Source organism: Perca flavescens, chromosome 18 (assembly GCF_004354835.1).
Source record: "Perca flavescens isolate YP-PL-M2 chromosome 18, PFLA_1.0, whole genome shotgun sequence".
Classification (NCBI taxonomy): domain Eukaryota; kingdom Metazoa; phylum Chordata; class Actinopteri; order Perciformes; family Percidae; genus Perca; species Perca flavescens.
Window position 1 is genome coordinate 26065628 of NC_041348.1, and position 17897 is coordinate 26083524.

The following is a 17897-nucleotide window of genomic DNA, read 5'->3' on the forward strand; positions in this document are numbered from 1 at the left end:
AACTTTTAAATCCTCTCCTTGCCTACTTAGTGGATATTGAACCGCACAGGGCCCAGAATTTTGTGCTACGCCCCTGGCTGCACACCTCATGTGTTTATCAGGTTTACAGTCGGTGACCTGGCTGATCTGAAGGGGGTCACAAGGTAAACTCTGGCAGGCGGCATGGTGTCTGTTCACGTAAATGATTCACACCATTCTGATGTTTTATGAGAAAAACAGAGCGTTTCTGGCCTTCAGCGAATAGATCAGTCAACATTTCATATACATGAAACAACTCCCAGTCAGATAATGGACTAATCTTCAAAGACAGACATTTTGGCACTAACATTCATTAAAATAAAAGAAAGGACAGTAAGGGAAGGGAGAATGAGATTTATTGTTTTTGTTGTACTCTGATGACACACATCATATTTAGGTTAACACTGGTATATACTGTACTGTATGTGTAAGCAACCACTCAACACAATATATCTGAATCTGTTCACATTTCTTAAAATAAATACATTTTTAAAAAGAAATACCTACACATACTAAATGTAGCTTAAATATAGTTTCTCAACAAAAAAAACCCATCACAATCTCACTCTTAATCGCATTTCAAATTCACTCCCAGTGATGCTTGAATGTTGTACTCTGAGCAGTGACACTTAAAGCTATCACACACACACACACACACACACACACACACACACACACACACACACACAATGCTTACTGTAAGCATGGTCAGTGCTGGTAAAAAGTGGTACAACCAAAAGGACTGGAAAGTCAAAAGTCAGCAAACACTTTTTTATAAAGCACAGTGAACATCAGAGCATACATAACAAACCCATTTGGATAGCATTAGATTACACAGGATACAGGTTAAAGCAGATGCAAAGAATTCTTGGAGATCAAAAATTAATTTCATGTTATTATGAGGATTATGAATGTTTCTTTTATGGTTACAGAGTGCTTTCTTGTTTGTTTTTTTAATCTTAACATTTGAGGTGAGGCTTTTGATCTCACCTGCGCTTCTATACTGAGCTCCGTTTTACAGAACAAAATTATTTCAGTGTGCAACTTTTTTTAAATAAATAGAAAAATAAAGTAATTTTGCATTCAGTTTTATATTCAATGAACCATGCCTTTATGATTCATGTTGGTGGTACACTGATTTGAAAAACATTCTTATCCGACAGTTTAAAGTGTTAAAACCATAGGAATAAAATGGATTTATCCACTTTATTTCAGGCGCCAAACCAAATGATGTAAGATTATTATGCTCCAATGCTAATCAACGAGTTTACAATACTAACTAAAAGTCAAACTCAGATTCCAACCTCACGTCTGGCCACCATTTCGACATGTATCATTAGGTTGTCTGCTTTCTTTTTTTAATTATTTTTAAAGATCATTTTTTGGGGCATTTCCACCTCTAATGGACAGGACAGCTAGATACGAAAAGGGGAGAGATATATGTGCGCCCGCTCTACCAACCGAGCCAACCCGGCCACGGTTGTCTGCTTTCTATAGATAATTTAGGACATTACAGATTGGTCAGACCATATAGTAATACAGAAGTATGTAAATCTCTTTAACTACCAACCTTAACAGAGCCTGAGAGTTTACCAAATTTAAACCAATGGCACAAGAAACTAAAACTCTACATGACTCCAGGAACAAGAAGATCCAGTAACTGGGTTAAGTCTTTAGTGAAGGGTGGAGAGGTGAGCTCTTAGCTTGAACTGATTAGCACACGTGAGCCAAGAACCCAGATCCATTCTGGAATACATTTTATCAGTCCGTACTGTGAAGAAAACAGCAGAGAGAAACAGATCATCACACAGAAATGTATTTTAGGTTTGATAGTCTGAGAGTATGCCAATTACAAACTGGAATTATGACTTTTGTTGTGCTGACCTGCAGTGTGTGAGGCCAGTAGCCAGTGGTCCTATTAGAGACGCCCAGGGTGGAGATGGCATGGCGGGCATAAACCTCTGGCTTTGGTACGAACCAGCCCTGTCTGGATAATGGTGTCGATGATGATGATGATGGTTGTTGCTCACTTGAGGCTATCTGGTTACACAAACACACACATTCTGTATTTAAAGCACTGATATACAGGGGTTTAAAAATAATGACCTTTAATTATAGAGCACATTTCATAATATGTGCTTCACAAAAAACCTGTTCTGATACAATACCTGAGTTTCAATAATGACTAGAGCTACAAAGCTGAATCGATTATTGGGTTTGGGTCATTCTTTATATAAAAAAAAGAAGTAAAAATAAAAGGTTCTTAAAGGTGCTCTAAGCGATGTCACACATTTTTTTAGGCTACAACATTTTTTTGTCACATACAGCAAACATGTCCTCACTATCCGCTAGCTGCCTGTCCCCTGAACACACTGTAAAAAATGCGGCCTCTGTAGACAGCCTAGGCTCCACAAACGCCACCAAAAACAAACTGTGCCAACCTGCACCATACAACATAACAGTCTTTCAGCGTTCCAGCCAATAACCGAACCGAACCGAACGTCAACAAGAAGTGCCGTGACCCAACATCGCTTAGAGAGCACCTTTAAATGTGAATATTTTCTACTCCAAAGCAATTTTCAATACCTTACCATGAGGAATATAAATATACAAACCCTTATTTTCACTTAACAAAAGAAGCCAAAATTCTCAAATGTTAACAATAAATTATATCATTTTTATATAATTAAAAGGTCTAAAATTGTCAACATTTTGATTAAAACCGGAAACTAACTAATCACAGAATAAGTAAACAAGATCATGAATCTGACACGATCGAAATTTGATGCCAGCTTTCAGTGTTTGACACATTTTGGTGCAGTAAAAATGGATTTAAGTCTACCACACAGCCCTACTTGTTAATGGTCATGTCAAGCATCTACCTGGAAAGGAATCAGACTTTGGACAAAGATCCCTTTGCCGCTCAAGGTGAAGAGCTCTTGAGAAATGATCCAGGTAGCCCTGAAATGTCAGGAAAAGAAAGGGAAAGAGGATTATAGTCAGGATGGAAAAATGTGATTGTGATTATCTTTTTACTTAGTGGGCAGAAGAAGAAAGAAAGACAGCTAGTAGAAGAGATGCAGTCTTGCTTGTGGGTATGTTAGCCCTGACATATTCGCCTTAAAGTGCTCATATTATGCTTTTTGGCTTTTTCCCTTTCCTTTATTGTGTTATGTATCTTTTTTGTGTAAGTTATAGGTTTACAAAGTGAAAAAGCCCAAAGTCCACCCCAAAGGTACTAACCATCTCCAACAAAAAAACACTGTTCACAAACTGCTCCAAACAGCTCTATTGTAGTCCAGCCTTTACTTCACTTTGTAACACACGTAATAATGCTCGCCTAGCTGCTAGTGTGGCACTCCTTCATACTCTGCTTCTGACTGGCTAGTAGTCCTTACCTAGGTACTGTGCATGTGCGACTCCCAACAAAGATAGGAACAGAAGTGAGATGCCTCACTCTGTAGCTAAAACAGAGAGCTCAACACACAGGCTGAAAAGCGGAGCTGCAGCAATGTGCAGTACAACAAAAATATGGTGTTTTTTAAATATAAGACATGTAAACCTATTCTGATATAACCTCTAAATACAATTATGAACTTGAAAATGAGCATAATATGAGCACTTTAAATTTTAGTTGATTTAACTTAGTTTTCTCTGCTTGAAAATGCTAGCGTTATTAGACCTTTTTGGAATATTTTTTATTTATAATTAACTACTAACCCTAACCCTTTTACAAATATCCTTTTCATACTATGGCAAAACATAAAGTCTGCTGTGGAAAATATATATAGGAGGGTACAGATGTGATATCATCAGTGTTTTGTCTCACAGCGGAGGCGGTGAGGGTCACTCTTCCAGGTAGGGGTCTGGTGCAAGCCCCCGATGATATATTGACCACAGCTCCTCTGCTGCGCTCCAGCATCCCTGGCAGCACCAACCGGGTCATCAGAGTAGCGACCGCAACGTTCTTATTCACAAAATTCAACAGAGCCTGCTCAGGCATTTCAATCAGGCTCTGAGGGGGAGACAAAGACTCCACACAGTTCACTAGGAAGCCGATATCTTTACCCCTCATGGCTTCTTCGATGGACTTGCTGGCTGCCGGGTCCAAAGAGAAGTCAGCTAGGATGACAACCGTTTCCACTCCGTAGCTATGGGAGAGGGATGCAGCGGTGTCTCTAACGGAGGTGTGGTCCTTTGTGACAAAGATAATGCTGATACCATGTCTGGCCAGCTCCTCTGCATAGGCTTTGGCCACAGGCTCTGCTGCACCTGACAGGAGAGAGGACAATATTATCAATGGAAGTCACGATAGGAAGAAATGAGGATATACAACAGAGAGCTACCACACAGTAACATCAGTGTGACCTCAAAAACATTAGACAAAGTTTACTTTGTTACTAAAAAATATTAAGCTGATTAGTCGATCGCCAAGAAATTACCAATTTTGATGAGTTCATATATCTATTATTTATCAGGAACAAATGCCAAACATTAGCTGGTTCTAGCTTCTCAAAAGTAAAATAAACGTGCTGCTTTTCTCTGTTTTATATCATTGTAAAAGGAATATCTTTGGGTTTTGGACTGTTGGGTGATTAAAACAATTTACAAATGTCATCCCTGGCATTTTCACTATTTTGCCAAATTTTATTCACCGTGAATACTTGATTAAACAAAACTATAAGAGACGGACAGGTTAATCAAAAAATAATGAAAGGTATGATTATTTGAGGACCTAGTTAGCCATCCTAGCTACGTTATTAAGTCGGTGTAACACCTAAATCTGATTGAAGTTTGTTATATTGAGGGTTGCAACCAGATTAATCTGTCAATTATTGACTTGATTTAGGTCTTGATTAATCATTTTATCTACAAAGTAAAACATGTCTTCTTTCAGTGTCTCAAAGCCCAGGATGACATGTCAGATTTCTTGTGTTGTGCTACCAACAGTTGAATACCCAAATATATTGATTTAAAGTGATGTCAAACAAAGGAAAGCAGCAAATTGTGAAATTTGAGAAGATGTAACCAGTTTTTGGTGATAAATAATGGTGATTTGATGCCCAAATCTCACTGAAAGATGGGAAGTCACTAACATAAAATGCATGGAACTGACTCTCCTCTCTGTCACACATATGTAGCCTACAGCATGACGCACTCTTCTGCTGTGATCACCTGCTGCATCCTACTTACCATAAACGACAGCCCAGTCACCAAATATTTGGGTCAGCTTCTTACTCGGGATCATTCTTGGCAGGAAATGCACCCTGAGCAACGCGCAGCAGTCTCTCAGCAGTATTATTGCCCTTCTGGCCGTGTAAAGAGCACCGACCAGGGCCAGGGTTTCCAAGTAAGGACTGCATGACCGAGAAACTTCTCTATACAAAAACTGAAAGCTGTCAACTGCCGCCATAGTCGTCACAAATGATGCTGATGCTAGCTTGCTGCTAACTAAAGCTTAGTAAGCTTTAAAAGCTTAATGTTGTGATTTCTAAACGTAACGTTAACTGGTAAGTCAGGTGTGGGAATTAAACGTGTCGCTGTTACCACATAGTACATTTATAATAAAGCTAGGCGGTTTGACAGTAGTTTCAGCAGGCAGCGATGTCTCCTGTAGGTTAACGTTGCGTAGAAGAAGGATCAAAACATTGCGTTTGGGGCTGCATTCAAGGCCACATGAGAAAACCCGAAGAACAAGTGTCACACTCAAGAGTAATACTTTACACTGTATTCACACTGGTAACTTACTGGTTGTATTTTGATGCAGTCATCTTTATTTTTCATCTTGTATGCTTCCCAGTCGAGGCAGATGGTTTACGATCTGCCTCAGGAGTGATGTGTTGTCTTTTCTTTGTTCCACTTTAGCTATTCTCATCGTGTATTTTACATGTGAAACCCAAATTTCCGACGCTCAATAAAGCAGTGTGTAGTTTCTTTCATCCCACAATGCACTGCAGTTAACGCTAAGTGGACGTTTCCATAGAGACGCAGCACTCGCTGGCTAGTGTTCCCAATATGCTACTTGTATGAAAAGCTTTTACAAGTCTGAAAACAAGGTGACCGGTTTAAAATATAATGCATACGATGTCTATCTATTTGGGTGGTTGGTTTGTGCAAGGTGGAGGTCTTTGTTTTTTTCTCAGCTGCGGTTTCAGTTCAAATTGGGCAGTTTTGCCTTTAGCTAACGTTAGCTGTGTTAACAGGGCATTTAGCTAGCTAACTTTAGCAGCGTCAAGCTCTTACGTAAAAAGTCAGTTTGGGTATACAGCATAGATCAAATAATTGTTGTTGTTAGATTTGTATTTGAATTATTGAGTGTATACCGTTCCTCGTGAAATACGATGCGTTGGTTCCACTGTTGAGCCACTGTGGTAGCCAATCATCACACCTGTTGGTGATTAACTGGCAAAACTCACCTGTGCTGAGCTTCCAAACTGATATGCAATGCAATGCATAGCTAGAACATTTAGGACATATTAAAGTGTTTAAAATCTAAAGGTCCTGATCGTGTTGCTGAAGTTTCAGTTGTTAAAGGGTAAAATATGATAGAGCTCAACCAATATTTTCATGAATATATCATGATGTATCATAAATGTGTATGTGTGTTTATATTTACCATATTTCATTTAGAAGATCAGATATGAAGATACTAAGGTTGAGCTTGTTTGTTTTATATGTGGGGTAGCTAAGTGTGTGTTTTTGTTTTTTCTTCCTGTCTTGTTTTCTTTGTCGTTGAGATTGTGGGCCTATGTTTTGTTGAAGTGATAAGTGGGTCAGAGTTAGTTATGGCTGTAAGGAAACTCAAATGCACATTCTTTTGTCAAAGCCTGGGTAGCGCTACACCGTGAACTGGCCCCTTACTGCCAAAAAAAGTTGCACATTTTAAGCTTAGACAACCTATCACTCTATTCCGTCCCATCTTAAGGTCCAGCGGTAGAGATGTCTCAGTTGTCAGCTGAAGATGAAGCGGAGTTGCAGTCCCTGCTCAAGCAGCTTCTTAGAAGCATCAACGACAAGTTCTCTGATGCTCCGTCGACCGAATGTGCTGAAGAGATCCTCCTTCACCTGGAGGAGACTGACAAGAACTTCCACAAGTAAGGCCACCAGACTCTGATAGTATAGAGTCAACTTTAAAGGTCTGGTTAAAAGTATTTTTTTGTGTGTTTTGATTTGATGTACAGTGTATATATACAGTCGGTCTGACTCTGTCATTGCTCTCCTTTCAGTTATGAGTTTGTCAAGTATCTCCGTCAGTACGTGGAGAGTTCGCTGGGTACTGTGGTGGAAGAAGAGACCAAGAACTTGACCAGAAGAGATGGACAACACGCAATAGGCTCAGGTCACGACACCTTGATCCACGCTGTCACCCAGAGGACCAGAGACTCAGCTGAGTAAGTGTAGCTCCTCTGAGCTTGTTTTTCTAGTAAAGACCATTTCTGATTGAATATGTTGATTATGCTCCCTTATTATCCTTGTAACCTATATGCAACTCTCTAGAGCAATGGTCTTCAATGTTTTTTAGGCCAAGGACCCCTAACCTGAAAGAGAGATGGAGCAGGGACCCCTTACTGCATATATTGTATAAAATGAAGTTGCATATTAAACTGGGCTTACAATAACGTGTAGTGCGGCCTAAAGCCTTTATTTATATATATATATATATATATACCTTTTTTTGCATAGAATACTAATCTATTAACATAGCCTGATAATTGTTGGCATTATTTTATAAATCATGTTTTAATGTTACACATAAATGTGGCACAGTGACTCCTTAGGATTAACTGTATCTGTGGATGGCCTTAGTGACTACCTTACCTATAGGCCAGTAAGCAGTCGGGATTTATATTTGCTAATAATATGTTGGATTCATGTTAAGATGTTTTAATAAAAAAAAAAAAAAACTTTCAAAAATAAACAGTATTTTGGAGGCTCCCCTGCATTGACTCTGAGGACCCTCTAGGGATCCCGGACCCCCTGTTGAAGATCCCTGCTCAATAGCGAGAGAGAGAGAATCCCAATTTCTTACTAAAATAAAATGCAACTGAGCTGTTGTTGAAGTTGGATTTTCAAGTATAAAACTGTGTAGGTTTTCTACTGCTAGATATTCTTTGACTAGAAGCTACAGTATCTGATGTTTTCTGATGTCACTGACACCAGTATTTTATTTTCTGGAAAAAATAAGAATGTTGTTGCTTTTTCCAAATTAGTAAACTGAAATGCCCTAAAGTTAAAATTACAAAGTTGCAGTGTTACAGTGGTTATCTGTTTTTGAGGGCTTATTGTTTTTGGAATCACAAAACAAAACCTTTGCTGAATTCTCAAACACTTCAAACTCTTGCACAGTAGATAAAACAGAGCAGCTTTTATGGCATGTGTTTAGCTAAACAATTCTTTCATAAAGTGATACTAATAATGCAGTGAAGAACTTTCTCTCTTTGTGACAGGTACCAGCAGATGATGCAGACCTTGAAAAACACAATGACCATAGTGGTGGAGTCTTTAATCAACAAATTTGAGGAGGACCAGATGAGGAAGGAGGAGATGCATCGAGAGAAGCAGCACAATCAGTCCAACAGCCAGTACATTGACAACTGTTCTGACAGTGACTCCTCCTTCAATCAGGTTAAAGATACAGTAAATGCACTCTGGTGGCAATACATTGTTAAATCATATTCATTTATTACCTTTATCTATAGTTTTTAGATTATTTTTTTTGATGACTCTCATAAAGTGCCAAGATTGCAAAGATCTTAGCTCCAGTCTCTGGATGGCACTGGTCACAATTGTTTGGGAAGTTTGTTCCTTTCCAAGGAAGACTGACCGTAGTGCAAAGCCTACGGTAGATCCACCCAATGTACCCTAAACACTTTGGGATTGATTGTCAACCTTGTCTGATGTCTGATGGTGCCACGCACTATCAGAAAATGAGAACTCTTTTTTTATGATGGATAATAATGACCTGTCTTTTTCCTTTCTAGAGTTATGCATTCATCAGACAAGAGCAGCTGCAAGCTTTGGCTGAAAAACTTGACTCCAGCAGACCCAAAGAGGTAGAACTTGTTTTATGATCATGTATGTTACTGTTGCATAGTTTTTTTCAGTACGCTGCAGTAGTGATTGCTAGGAACAGTTAATTTAACATTTTTCACAAATATCAATGAAATATGGGCGGCGCCCAGATAGCTCAGTTGGTAGAGCGGACGCCCATATATAGATTTATAGATATTTACTCCTCAACGCAGTGGGCCCGGGTTCGACTCTAACTTGCGGCCCTTTGCTGCATGTCGTTCTCCCTCTCTCTCCCCTTTCATGTCTTCATCTGTCCTGTCAAAAATAAAGGCCAAAAATGCCCAAAAAATAATCTTTTAAAAAAAATATCAATGAAATATGTTGATTTGAGTTATTTCTGTAAGTCAACTTACAATAACCTGTGCAGCTGTATCGATGTAATCCATGGTTTTCGCCATTTTCATGAATGAAAAGTTTTGATTGGTTGATTGGTTCACTCAACGGTGAAAATCGCCCTCAATGGGAACAACACCCGACCTAGATAAAAAAATTTCAGATTCAGAGGTCTGATGTAGACGTATGCATCTGGTGCAAAGAACACAAGCCACAAAGTTTGGGAATCACTGCCATAAATATGAATATGATTAGCAGTGTAGTCCAGGTGAAGTGATGTAACTTTGTGTGTAGGTGCGTTGGCAGGCTCTTCAGGCCCTCTGCTGTGCCCCTCCGTCTGACGTGCTGAGCTGTGAGAGCTGGAGCAGCCTGCGCAGGAACCTCTGTGCAGCTCTGACCGACCCCGGCCTCAGCGTGAGTCCTCCTGAGCAGCCTCATCTCCAAATTCACATTTCATCCATTAACAAATTAATCAATAATCATGTAATTTTTTAATGAACAATTTCAGGCTTTATTATTAATGACACTTACACCGAAAAGTTAATGTTCATCAGCCCACGTGCAATCCTGCCACACCGGTTTTAATTAGAGAAAACAAGATAACACTGTTGTCCCTAATGATTGACAGCTAATTGAGTGCAAATATGCAGGCCATTCTTAGTAGAGGCTTCAAATATTTTTTATGATAATCTTGTCTCTCAGGGATCATTGATTTTTTTTATATATATATATATATATATATATATATATATATATATATATATATATATATATATATATATATATATATATATATATATATATATGATTGTGTGCGCTGATAACTTATGCTTCTCCCCCCGTATCTCCATCAGGATAATGTACTGCAGTTCTTTGCTAAAATCTTCTCCTCTTCTCCACTAAATGTGACACGAGAGATCTACACCAGCTTGGGTAGGCCCTTCTGAATGGACTGAGTGATAGTGCAGCACCTTCATGTTTGAACTGAACATAGACAAATTATTTATCAATAACAATTACATTTTAAAGGATCAGCCCCATAATGCTAGTATTATCTAGCCATACAGACTATATCTTGTAGTTTTGGTTTTATATAGAAGGATTTTGAGATATCCACCTACTACAGAGTTTACTGATAGTAGAAATTATTGGAAATCTTTCACACTGAATAAATAATTCACAGGGTTTGATTTTGACAGTTTTCAATTGGGCTATCTAGTTTTTCAAATATGCTTGTGATACATTTTTTAATTGCAAATGTATCCTGTAAATGTGTATTGCATAGTGTATATGCAGCATTATGTATATGAACGGCGATATTATCTTGGTTATAATGCATGGTTTGTAATTATTATATTTTGCTTTTTGATGTGCAGCTAAAAGTGTGGAGTCAAGTTTTCTGTCTCACAAGCTAAGCTTTCCGACTGCCTCAGCTGCCATTGACATTAACAGACCTGAGATCAGTCGTCTTCTCAAACAGGTACAGCACATTTAATCTTGTACTATTTTAAAGTGTAAAGTGCAGCTTAACCACCACAACCAATTAATATGTAAATAAAGTGCTCAATATGTATATATTTAAACATTTCTGTCTTAAAATGCGTTAAAATAACATTTATTGGGGTTTCTTCAAAGGTAGCATGTTTTTTACAGTAACTGGGTGATGACGTCATAAGAGGGAGTAGCAACCCATAGCAGGTACATAGACATAGACGGGCCGATCTTATTCATCACTAAATTCACTTCTGACAACGTTTTAGGCGAGAAATTAACTGTTTAGATTTCGAATATAGGCAGTCTTGCAAAAATCGTTGCTAAATTGACAATTGAGAAGCTCCGTAAAGTAACGCGACAACCAGCAGCGCCTGCCCCGGCCGCTGGCTCGTTGCTCGGACAGTCTCGCTCGGACACCCCGCTGTAAACCGGAGGTCTCTCAGACCGGACACACACACACACACACACACACACACACACACACACACACACACACACACACACACACACACACAACCCGCTGTAAACCGGAGGACTCTCAGACCGCTCTCGTAAATAAGAGGCTTTTATTTCGCAGTTGACGGATCGTTTGTTTAAATATCACAACACATGTCCATCATAAGATTAATGGGAACCTGTGGTCAACTGTCTTTTCGGAGTTAAACTCAAAAAGCACCTGACAACCTCGCTGGCCAGCCGTCTCTCTGACACACACACACACACACAAACACACACACACACACACACACCGAGCCACAGCGCCATAGCGCAGCAGCAGAGGAGAGAGTGGGTCCCAGAGGCAGCAGTAAAATCAGCCCACTTCGTAGCCACAAACCTCACCCAGGCACCAATCAGCCGTTTGTCCTGGTGGAGCCTCTGCCTTTCTGATGTACTCGGACATCCCGCAAAAACACAATAGTTTACCATTTTTGCTAGCTAGCTAGGTCTCCAATATAACTGCTAGCCTAGCCGTTAGACTCTTGGAGTCCCTCTTATGACGTCACACCCCGCCTAGTGGAAGGGAGGGGGAGTACTTAAAATCACTGTAAAAAGTACCAACTTTTCATATTATATTCAGCATTTTGTTATAAAAACAATGGTGGGCGGCTCTAATCTTTATGTTTTAATAAACACATTGCTTAACTTCATGAAAAATGTAACCTGCAATTTACACTTTAAGTGTATTACCAAACCATGCAAACACATAATATCGCTCTCTCTCTCTCTCTCTGTCTCTCTCTGTCTCTGTCTCTGTCTCTGTCTCCGTCTCCGTCTCCTGCCTCAGATTCGGTTGATGAATGACTTTCAAAAGGAGGTGACAACCTTTTGGATCCGCCATCCTGAGAAGTGAGTTTTTGCACCAATATGTAGTCAGGGTTGGCAGGTCTATCTTTACTTGTTTGTCCCCACATACAAATCATCTCAAGTTGAATTATGATACAAATGTGATGCAAAATAAATAATAATACCATGTAAGATATCCAACATGGAATTTGGTGCACATATCTAGCTGCCCGCGCGCTGTTTTTATCCCTGTACGAATGTACTTTTCTATATTACGTCTAGAACGATTGTATACATTCAGTACATTTGTTTTAGTCTTCTTTCTACACTGATTTAGATATATGGAGGGCATTATAGAGAGCACCTTCTCCCTGCTGTCCTTCCATCATGAACATGGCTCAGCCTCACCAGGGACAGAGAAGGCCCTGGAACCCATTCACCTACTGGCCTTGCTGGATATTAAAGCTACCTGGTTTAAAAAGTGGATGGTATGTATTGCAGGACAGGTGCTTTTAATTTGGGCAGATTTTTGTATACACTATTGTGTTCATGTGTTGCTCATAGTGTCTTTCTCTCTTGTACTCTGTCTCATATATTCTCGTCTATCCTGGTCTGGCTCCTTCTCCCTCAGCATGGATACTACAGTAGGACTGTGGTTCTCAGACTCCTGGAGAGAAAATACAAGTCTCTGGTGAGTGATTTAATCCTTGATCAATATCTCTCACTGACTCCAGTGTACTTCTGAAATATCTGACATTGTAGAGAAACAAGTATGAAAAGTCTTTTCAGAAGACAAACCCACAACATAATTTAGGCACCAAAGCCATTGCACTGTAGGGTGCATTCAAGAAAGACCAAATGAACTAGCAAAAGGTAGAGATCTGGAACAAATTCAGATATGCTTGCAGGCCAATCGAAATGCAAAAGTACAAATTCAGTTACTCTTTGAGGCAGATGATGTCTTATTTCCAGCTGGAAATGTTTTTCCTTACTGCATTTTACATACTGATGAATTTGCTCTCCTAGTTCTTACCCTTACTGTACCACATATACTGTAGATTTTCAGAATAAAAACAGGTGGTGAGAAGGGTTAGGATTTTTTAAAAGTGACTGATGCCTGCTAGAGTTGTAACAATTAGTTGATCGACAAAAAAATAAATAATCTCCAACTATTTTGATAATTGATTAATCATTAAAGTAATTCTTCAGTTTTCAGCTTCTCAAATATAAACTGAATATCTTTGGGTTTTGGACTGACAAAACAAGACATTTACTGACCAAACGATTAATCGATAATTAAAATAATCTTTAGCCCTAATACTGAACCTACAGTGACATTATTATTCATGCCCATGCATTGTGGGATCTGTGTAATTCACACAGCCAAACTGTGAAGGTCAATATAGGAGCCTTTGAGGCAAAGGGGCACAAGAGTTGAGTGTCACTTTGACATTTAAGAATTGATTGTTTAATCGTGAACCTCCCTCTCAACTCTCACTCTGACTTTAGAGAGGATTACTGTGGAATCGCCCATGAAACTTTCTCTAAAGTAAATGTCAATAACTCTTCCAAAGGACTGTAAGCCTAAACTACTCTTGCGTTGCAGTGCTTTAAAATTCCCTACAGTGTGCGGATTTAGATCAAAACAAATGGTTCGTCTCTTCAAACTCTTGATTGAGAGGTCCAAAAAGAGAAGGTTGCATTGACATTCTGAACGAAATCTCTTATTAAGCCTGTTGTTTTTTGGCCTGTTCCTAGCAGCATCCACATTTGTCACAGGAGACAAGTAGTTGTCATGTCATTCAGACAAATCAGGTATTTGAAGCAGCTACAATAACATGTATTGTTTTTATATTTTCTTTTTTTCTTTTTTCAGATTGTAGCAGCCATTCAGCAGTGTATCCATTACAGTGAATCCTGTGAACGCTTCACAAATGAGACAACTGAACCCCAGTCAGCGGAGCAGCAGAGCACTGGTACTTCAATAGGTTTATGTACTTTCTCAGGCATATCTGAATACCAATTTCCACTCTCACTCTCTCTGTGGTAAACGGCAGCACATTTGCAGTAATGCTGATTTATTGTGTCCTCTGAAACAAACCTAAAGAAATAATACACTTAGGCTGAACTACTTCCTAATGATAAAGTAATGCTTCATTTGAAGCCTGTGGGTGTTAAATGTATTTGTACCTAGACTTTGCAGTCATCATTTATTCAGTTTCCTTAATGTGCACATGCTGTTCCTGCTGTCATTAAAACGGAGGAATGCAGAGAAAAACAATCCAAAGAAGAAATGTGACTGACAAAAGAGAAACAAAAGTTGACAGAAAAAGTTGAATAATAAGTAATGGAGAGAAGGGAATGATAAAAGGTAGAAAAATTAATAAAAGACATGACTAAATAAATGATTAAGCGCAAGTTAAAGCAGACAAGACAGAGGCAGGTGTACAAATATGATAAAAAGGTACATCTGAAAGCCACTATTACAAAACATAAGACTAATATAATGTTGGGTTCAATTTGGCATGACATGTACCAGGCTTACTTAGGCACATAGTACAGTTATGTTATCTATGGGTTCCATAAGATACTTTATTGTCATTGTAGGCATACAAAGTGATTACGTTAGAGCAATATAGATAAGACAAGAATATGAAAACAAGATAATAATAGATAGGAAATAATAGAAAGGTATTCCACAACAAGGTAAATGTATATAGTAAAGTGTTGGGGTGCAGCGGCTGGGGCGTGGGCTCTGCTGCTCATCTCATTTTCAGGCTGTAGGTACAGTTGTGGACATTGGCTAGACTGTAATCACTAATACCTTGCAACAAAAAATACAAGCAATTGTTCGTTTACAGTATTTAATTTAGAAAAATTAACATTAAGAGTTATATAGATGGATGATAAAATTGCATTAAGAAAATTCAATATATATATATATATAAAATGAGAGTGAATACAGCAGGATTTGGGGTGTAAGGGAATGTTGGTGTGTTATCTCCTGTAAGCCAGCTGGCTGCTCGAGCATGAACATTTTGACCTTGTCTTTGATGAGTGGAGATGCGCCAACCCCCGTCACTGATACACCCCTCATAAAAGAAGAAGAGTTTGTCTTAAATGTGATTCTTTTGGATTTTCTGCACCCCGAGGTTGCCACAGACATTTTTAATTTTTAAGAGTTCATTTTTTGTTTTCATATTCGACTTATGAAATCGCAAAGTATCTCCAACACAAACAGCGTCTTTACAAATCAGTTCTTTACCTTTTATATTGTGGATGTTATTTTTGGCCATGCAATCCGATTCTACCACTTCAACCCTTCTCATTTTCAATCTAACAAGTTGTCTACAGTGGGTATGCCATTGGATAGAAAAATAACATGCTTTTACCTTCTTTCCACTGTTTTTTCTCAGCTTTGCTCCTTCCAGCGTCTTTGATTAATGTCAACAATATTTTGGAAACTGGAAATATGACTACAGTAAAAGTCCAGACAAGTTTTAAATGCTTGTTTTCTGTTAATGTTTCAGGTTCAGTCCAGAGGGGTGTTTACACAGGAAAAGAGCTTGAATATGCCTTCTTTGTCCACTCGCTGTGTGTCCTGGGGAAACTCCTCATCTACATTAATGGCAGAAAGCTCTTTCCCATCAGAGTGAGGAAGCGCAAAGGTACAATACTACACTGTCCTGTCAACAGTTTTAAACCTCTGTCAAAAAGCATGTGGGATATAACATTTAATTTCTTACATAAGTGTTTTACTATTAGCTGGTACAACCAGGACCTGAAATTAACACCCGACCACGCACCAAATGCAGGTGAATTTTGCCATTGGCGGGTAAAACTGTCAATCTACCTGCCACCTTGGCAGCCAATGAGAATTGAGTGATTCAGAGTAGGTTTTTTTGCCATTGTTGTTCTTTCACATTTCAAGCAAGTCTGCCATTTCCTTGGATTTGAGCTAAAAATGACTTGTCTCTGTCTGACAGGGGAAATCATTTAAATAAAAAATTGTTTGATAAGAGTCATTAATTATATTGATTTCATTAATAACTTGACAGCACTTAAATGTGTATTCTTAACAAGTTCAAGAACGATGCTTGTCGATTTCCTGTATTTCACCTTTTATGAGTAAAAAAAATTGGCTGGTAAAAAGCCTGTATTGCTAGTGGATTTAAAAATCCACCTGCCACAGTGGCTGGTGGCCAAAAAAGTTGACTTCAGTCCCTGGGTACAACTCTCAAAACTGTCCGTTAAATATGAAGCTACATTCAGCAGCGGGATTGCTTAGCGTAGCACACAGAATAGAAATGGGGAAACGGCCTACCTCTGTCCAAACATAACAAAATCTACTATCTAACTATTTGCAACTCTAAAACTCATTTATTAACGCACTATTTCTCGTTTGTTTAATCTGGCCAAGAAATAGTCCATAATAGTATGTAACCCCATGTAAAATTGTCAAAATGTCTTGTACACATTTTTGTACAGAAGACTAGATATAACATACTAGGTTTTGGTGGCTATTTCTCCTTGTTTTCAGTCTTTGTGCTAAACTAAGCTAACTGGCTGTACATGTAGCTTCATATTTACCATAGAGACACTAGTGTGGGATTGATCTCCTCCTCTAACTTTGCGGCAGAAAGCGATTAAGCATAATTCTCAATATGTCACACTATTCCTTTTAATGTCTAAACCCCTGTAAATGGCATGTAAACTTTATATTGTCAATTGTTGGCAGCTGCAGGACTCAAAGGAATTTATTAATGGTTCAAATGAGTAAGGTGGAGTTAAAAGTCTATAGTTTGTTGCCCTGTGCAGGTATCTGTCCTTTTTTAGTAATACTTCAACAGAATTATCTGTCCAATCTTTACAGCAGATAATCTCATGTAGGAATGTGTCTGATCAGTTTACTCGTGGTGCCACTCCCTCCCGTCCTCCTGTGTAGTATGTTTGTTCCCTCCACCTGTTTTTTTTTAATCAATAATAAACTTATGTAATGGCGTAAATTATACGTAAGTGAACCATTAAAGCAGAGTCATCGTCTGCTGTCACAGCTTGTAACCCTAATCAGTAATGACTCCTATTCTAAGGTGGTCTGGAGGCAATCAAATCATTGACGTTAGGGTTGTTTTATATTGATCATAAGGTCCACTCTTTGGGTGGAGGCCTCGGTATGAGTCTCTCCACACCTTAAATTGGTCACCTAGATCAGTTTGTCACCCATATGTGTCATAATATGTGTCAGTTCCTAAAACAAGTTTCTATTGCCATTTTGATTTTTTGATTGAAATGTTGTCCACACAACTTTTTGTTTTATCTCCAAAGTCTTATTTCCTAACTTTGCCACGGTGAAAATGGATTGATGACACTTTATTACTTTACTGTTCCTGAAAGAGTTGGTGCTCTCTCATAGGCGCACACAAAACCAGCTAAAAGGAATTGAAATGTGATGTGTTTTGTCATATTTTTACATTTGGATCACAATACAGAGTGTGCCAAAGGTTGCAGTTACGTCACACACTTCTTAATGTCTCCAGCAGTTAAGACAGTTTGTTTTCGGTAATGTCACAGCCAGAATCTGAATTCCACTATCCTACCAGACCAACAGTGGTTAGTGGACAGTAGTTTTCGGGGCTACAAATAACAAATACTGAAAAATATTTCTCAAAGCCTCAAGAAATGTCTTCAAATTGGTT

At 38.7% G+C, this 17897-nt stretch overlaps 2 protein-coding genes across 7 annotated transcripts in view; one reads left to right on the plus strand and one right to left on the minus strand.

The window, feature by feature from the left end:
* Positions 1 to 356: 356 nt before the first annotated feature.
* Positions 357 to 5664, minus strand: hsdl1 (hydroxysteroid dehydrogenase like 1). Its single transcript, XM_028604746.1, is given in 6 exon segments — positions 357 to 1789; positions 1903 to 2058; positions 2901 to 2940; positions 2942 to 2979; positions 3848 to 4290; positions 5212 to 5664. Coding segments are annotated over 6 exon segments (969 nt in total). The 5' UTR covers positions 5432 to 5664; the 3' UTR covers positions 357 to 1717.
* The window catches only part of tbc1d32 (TBC1 domain family, member 32), a 76573-nt gene continuing 63906 nt past the window's right edge, over positions 5231 to 17897 (plus strand). For 5 of the 6 annotated variants that reach the window (XM_028604740.1, XM_028604742.1, XM_028604744.1 and 2 more), the window contains exons 1-13: positions 5986 to 6074; positions 6944 to 7112; positions 7245 to 7409; positions 8466 to 8643; positions 9000 to 9071; positions 9718 to 9837; positions 10278 to 10356; positions 10800 to 10903; positions 12203 to 12264; positions 12539 to 12689; positions 12833 to 12892; positions 14078 to 14177; positions 15732 to 15869. In XM_028604740.1, coding sequence (XP_028460541.1) covers positions 6958 to 7112; positions 7245 to 7409; positions 8466 to 8643; positions 9000 to 9071; positions 9718 to 9837; positions 10278 to 10356; positions 10800 to 10903; positions 12203 to 12264; positions 12539 to 12689; positions 12833 to 12892; positions 14078 to 14177; positions 15732 to 15869 — 1384 coding nt within the window. In that variant the 5' untranslated portion in view covers positions 5986 to 6074; positions 6944 to 6957. Of the gene's footprint in view, positions 5369 to 5985; positions 6075 to 6943; positions 7113 to 7244; positions 7410 to 8465; positions 8644 to 8999; positions 9072 to 9717; positions 9838 to 10277; positions 10357 to 10799; positions 10904 to 12202; positions 12265 to 12538; positions 12690 to 12832; positions 12893 to 14077; positions 14178 to 15731; positions 15870 to 17897 lie in introns of those variants that run through there. The other variant, XM_028604741.1, reaches the window with a different exon arrangement.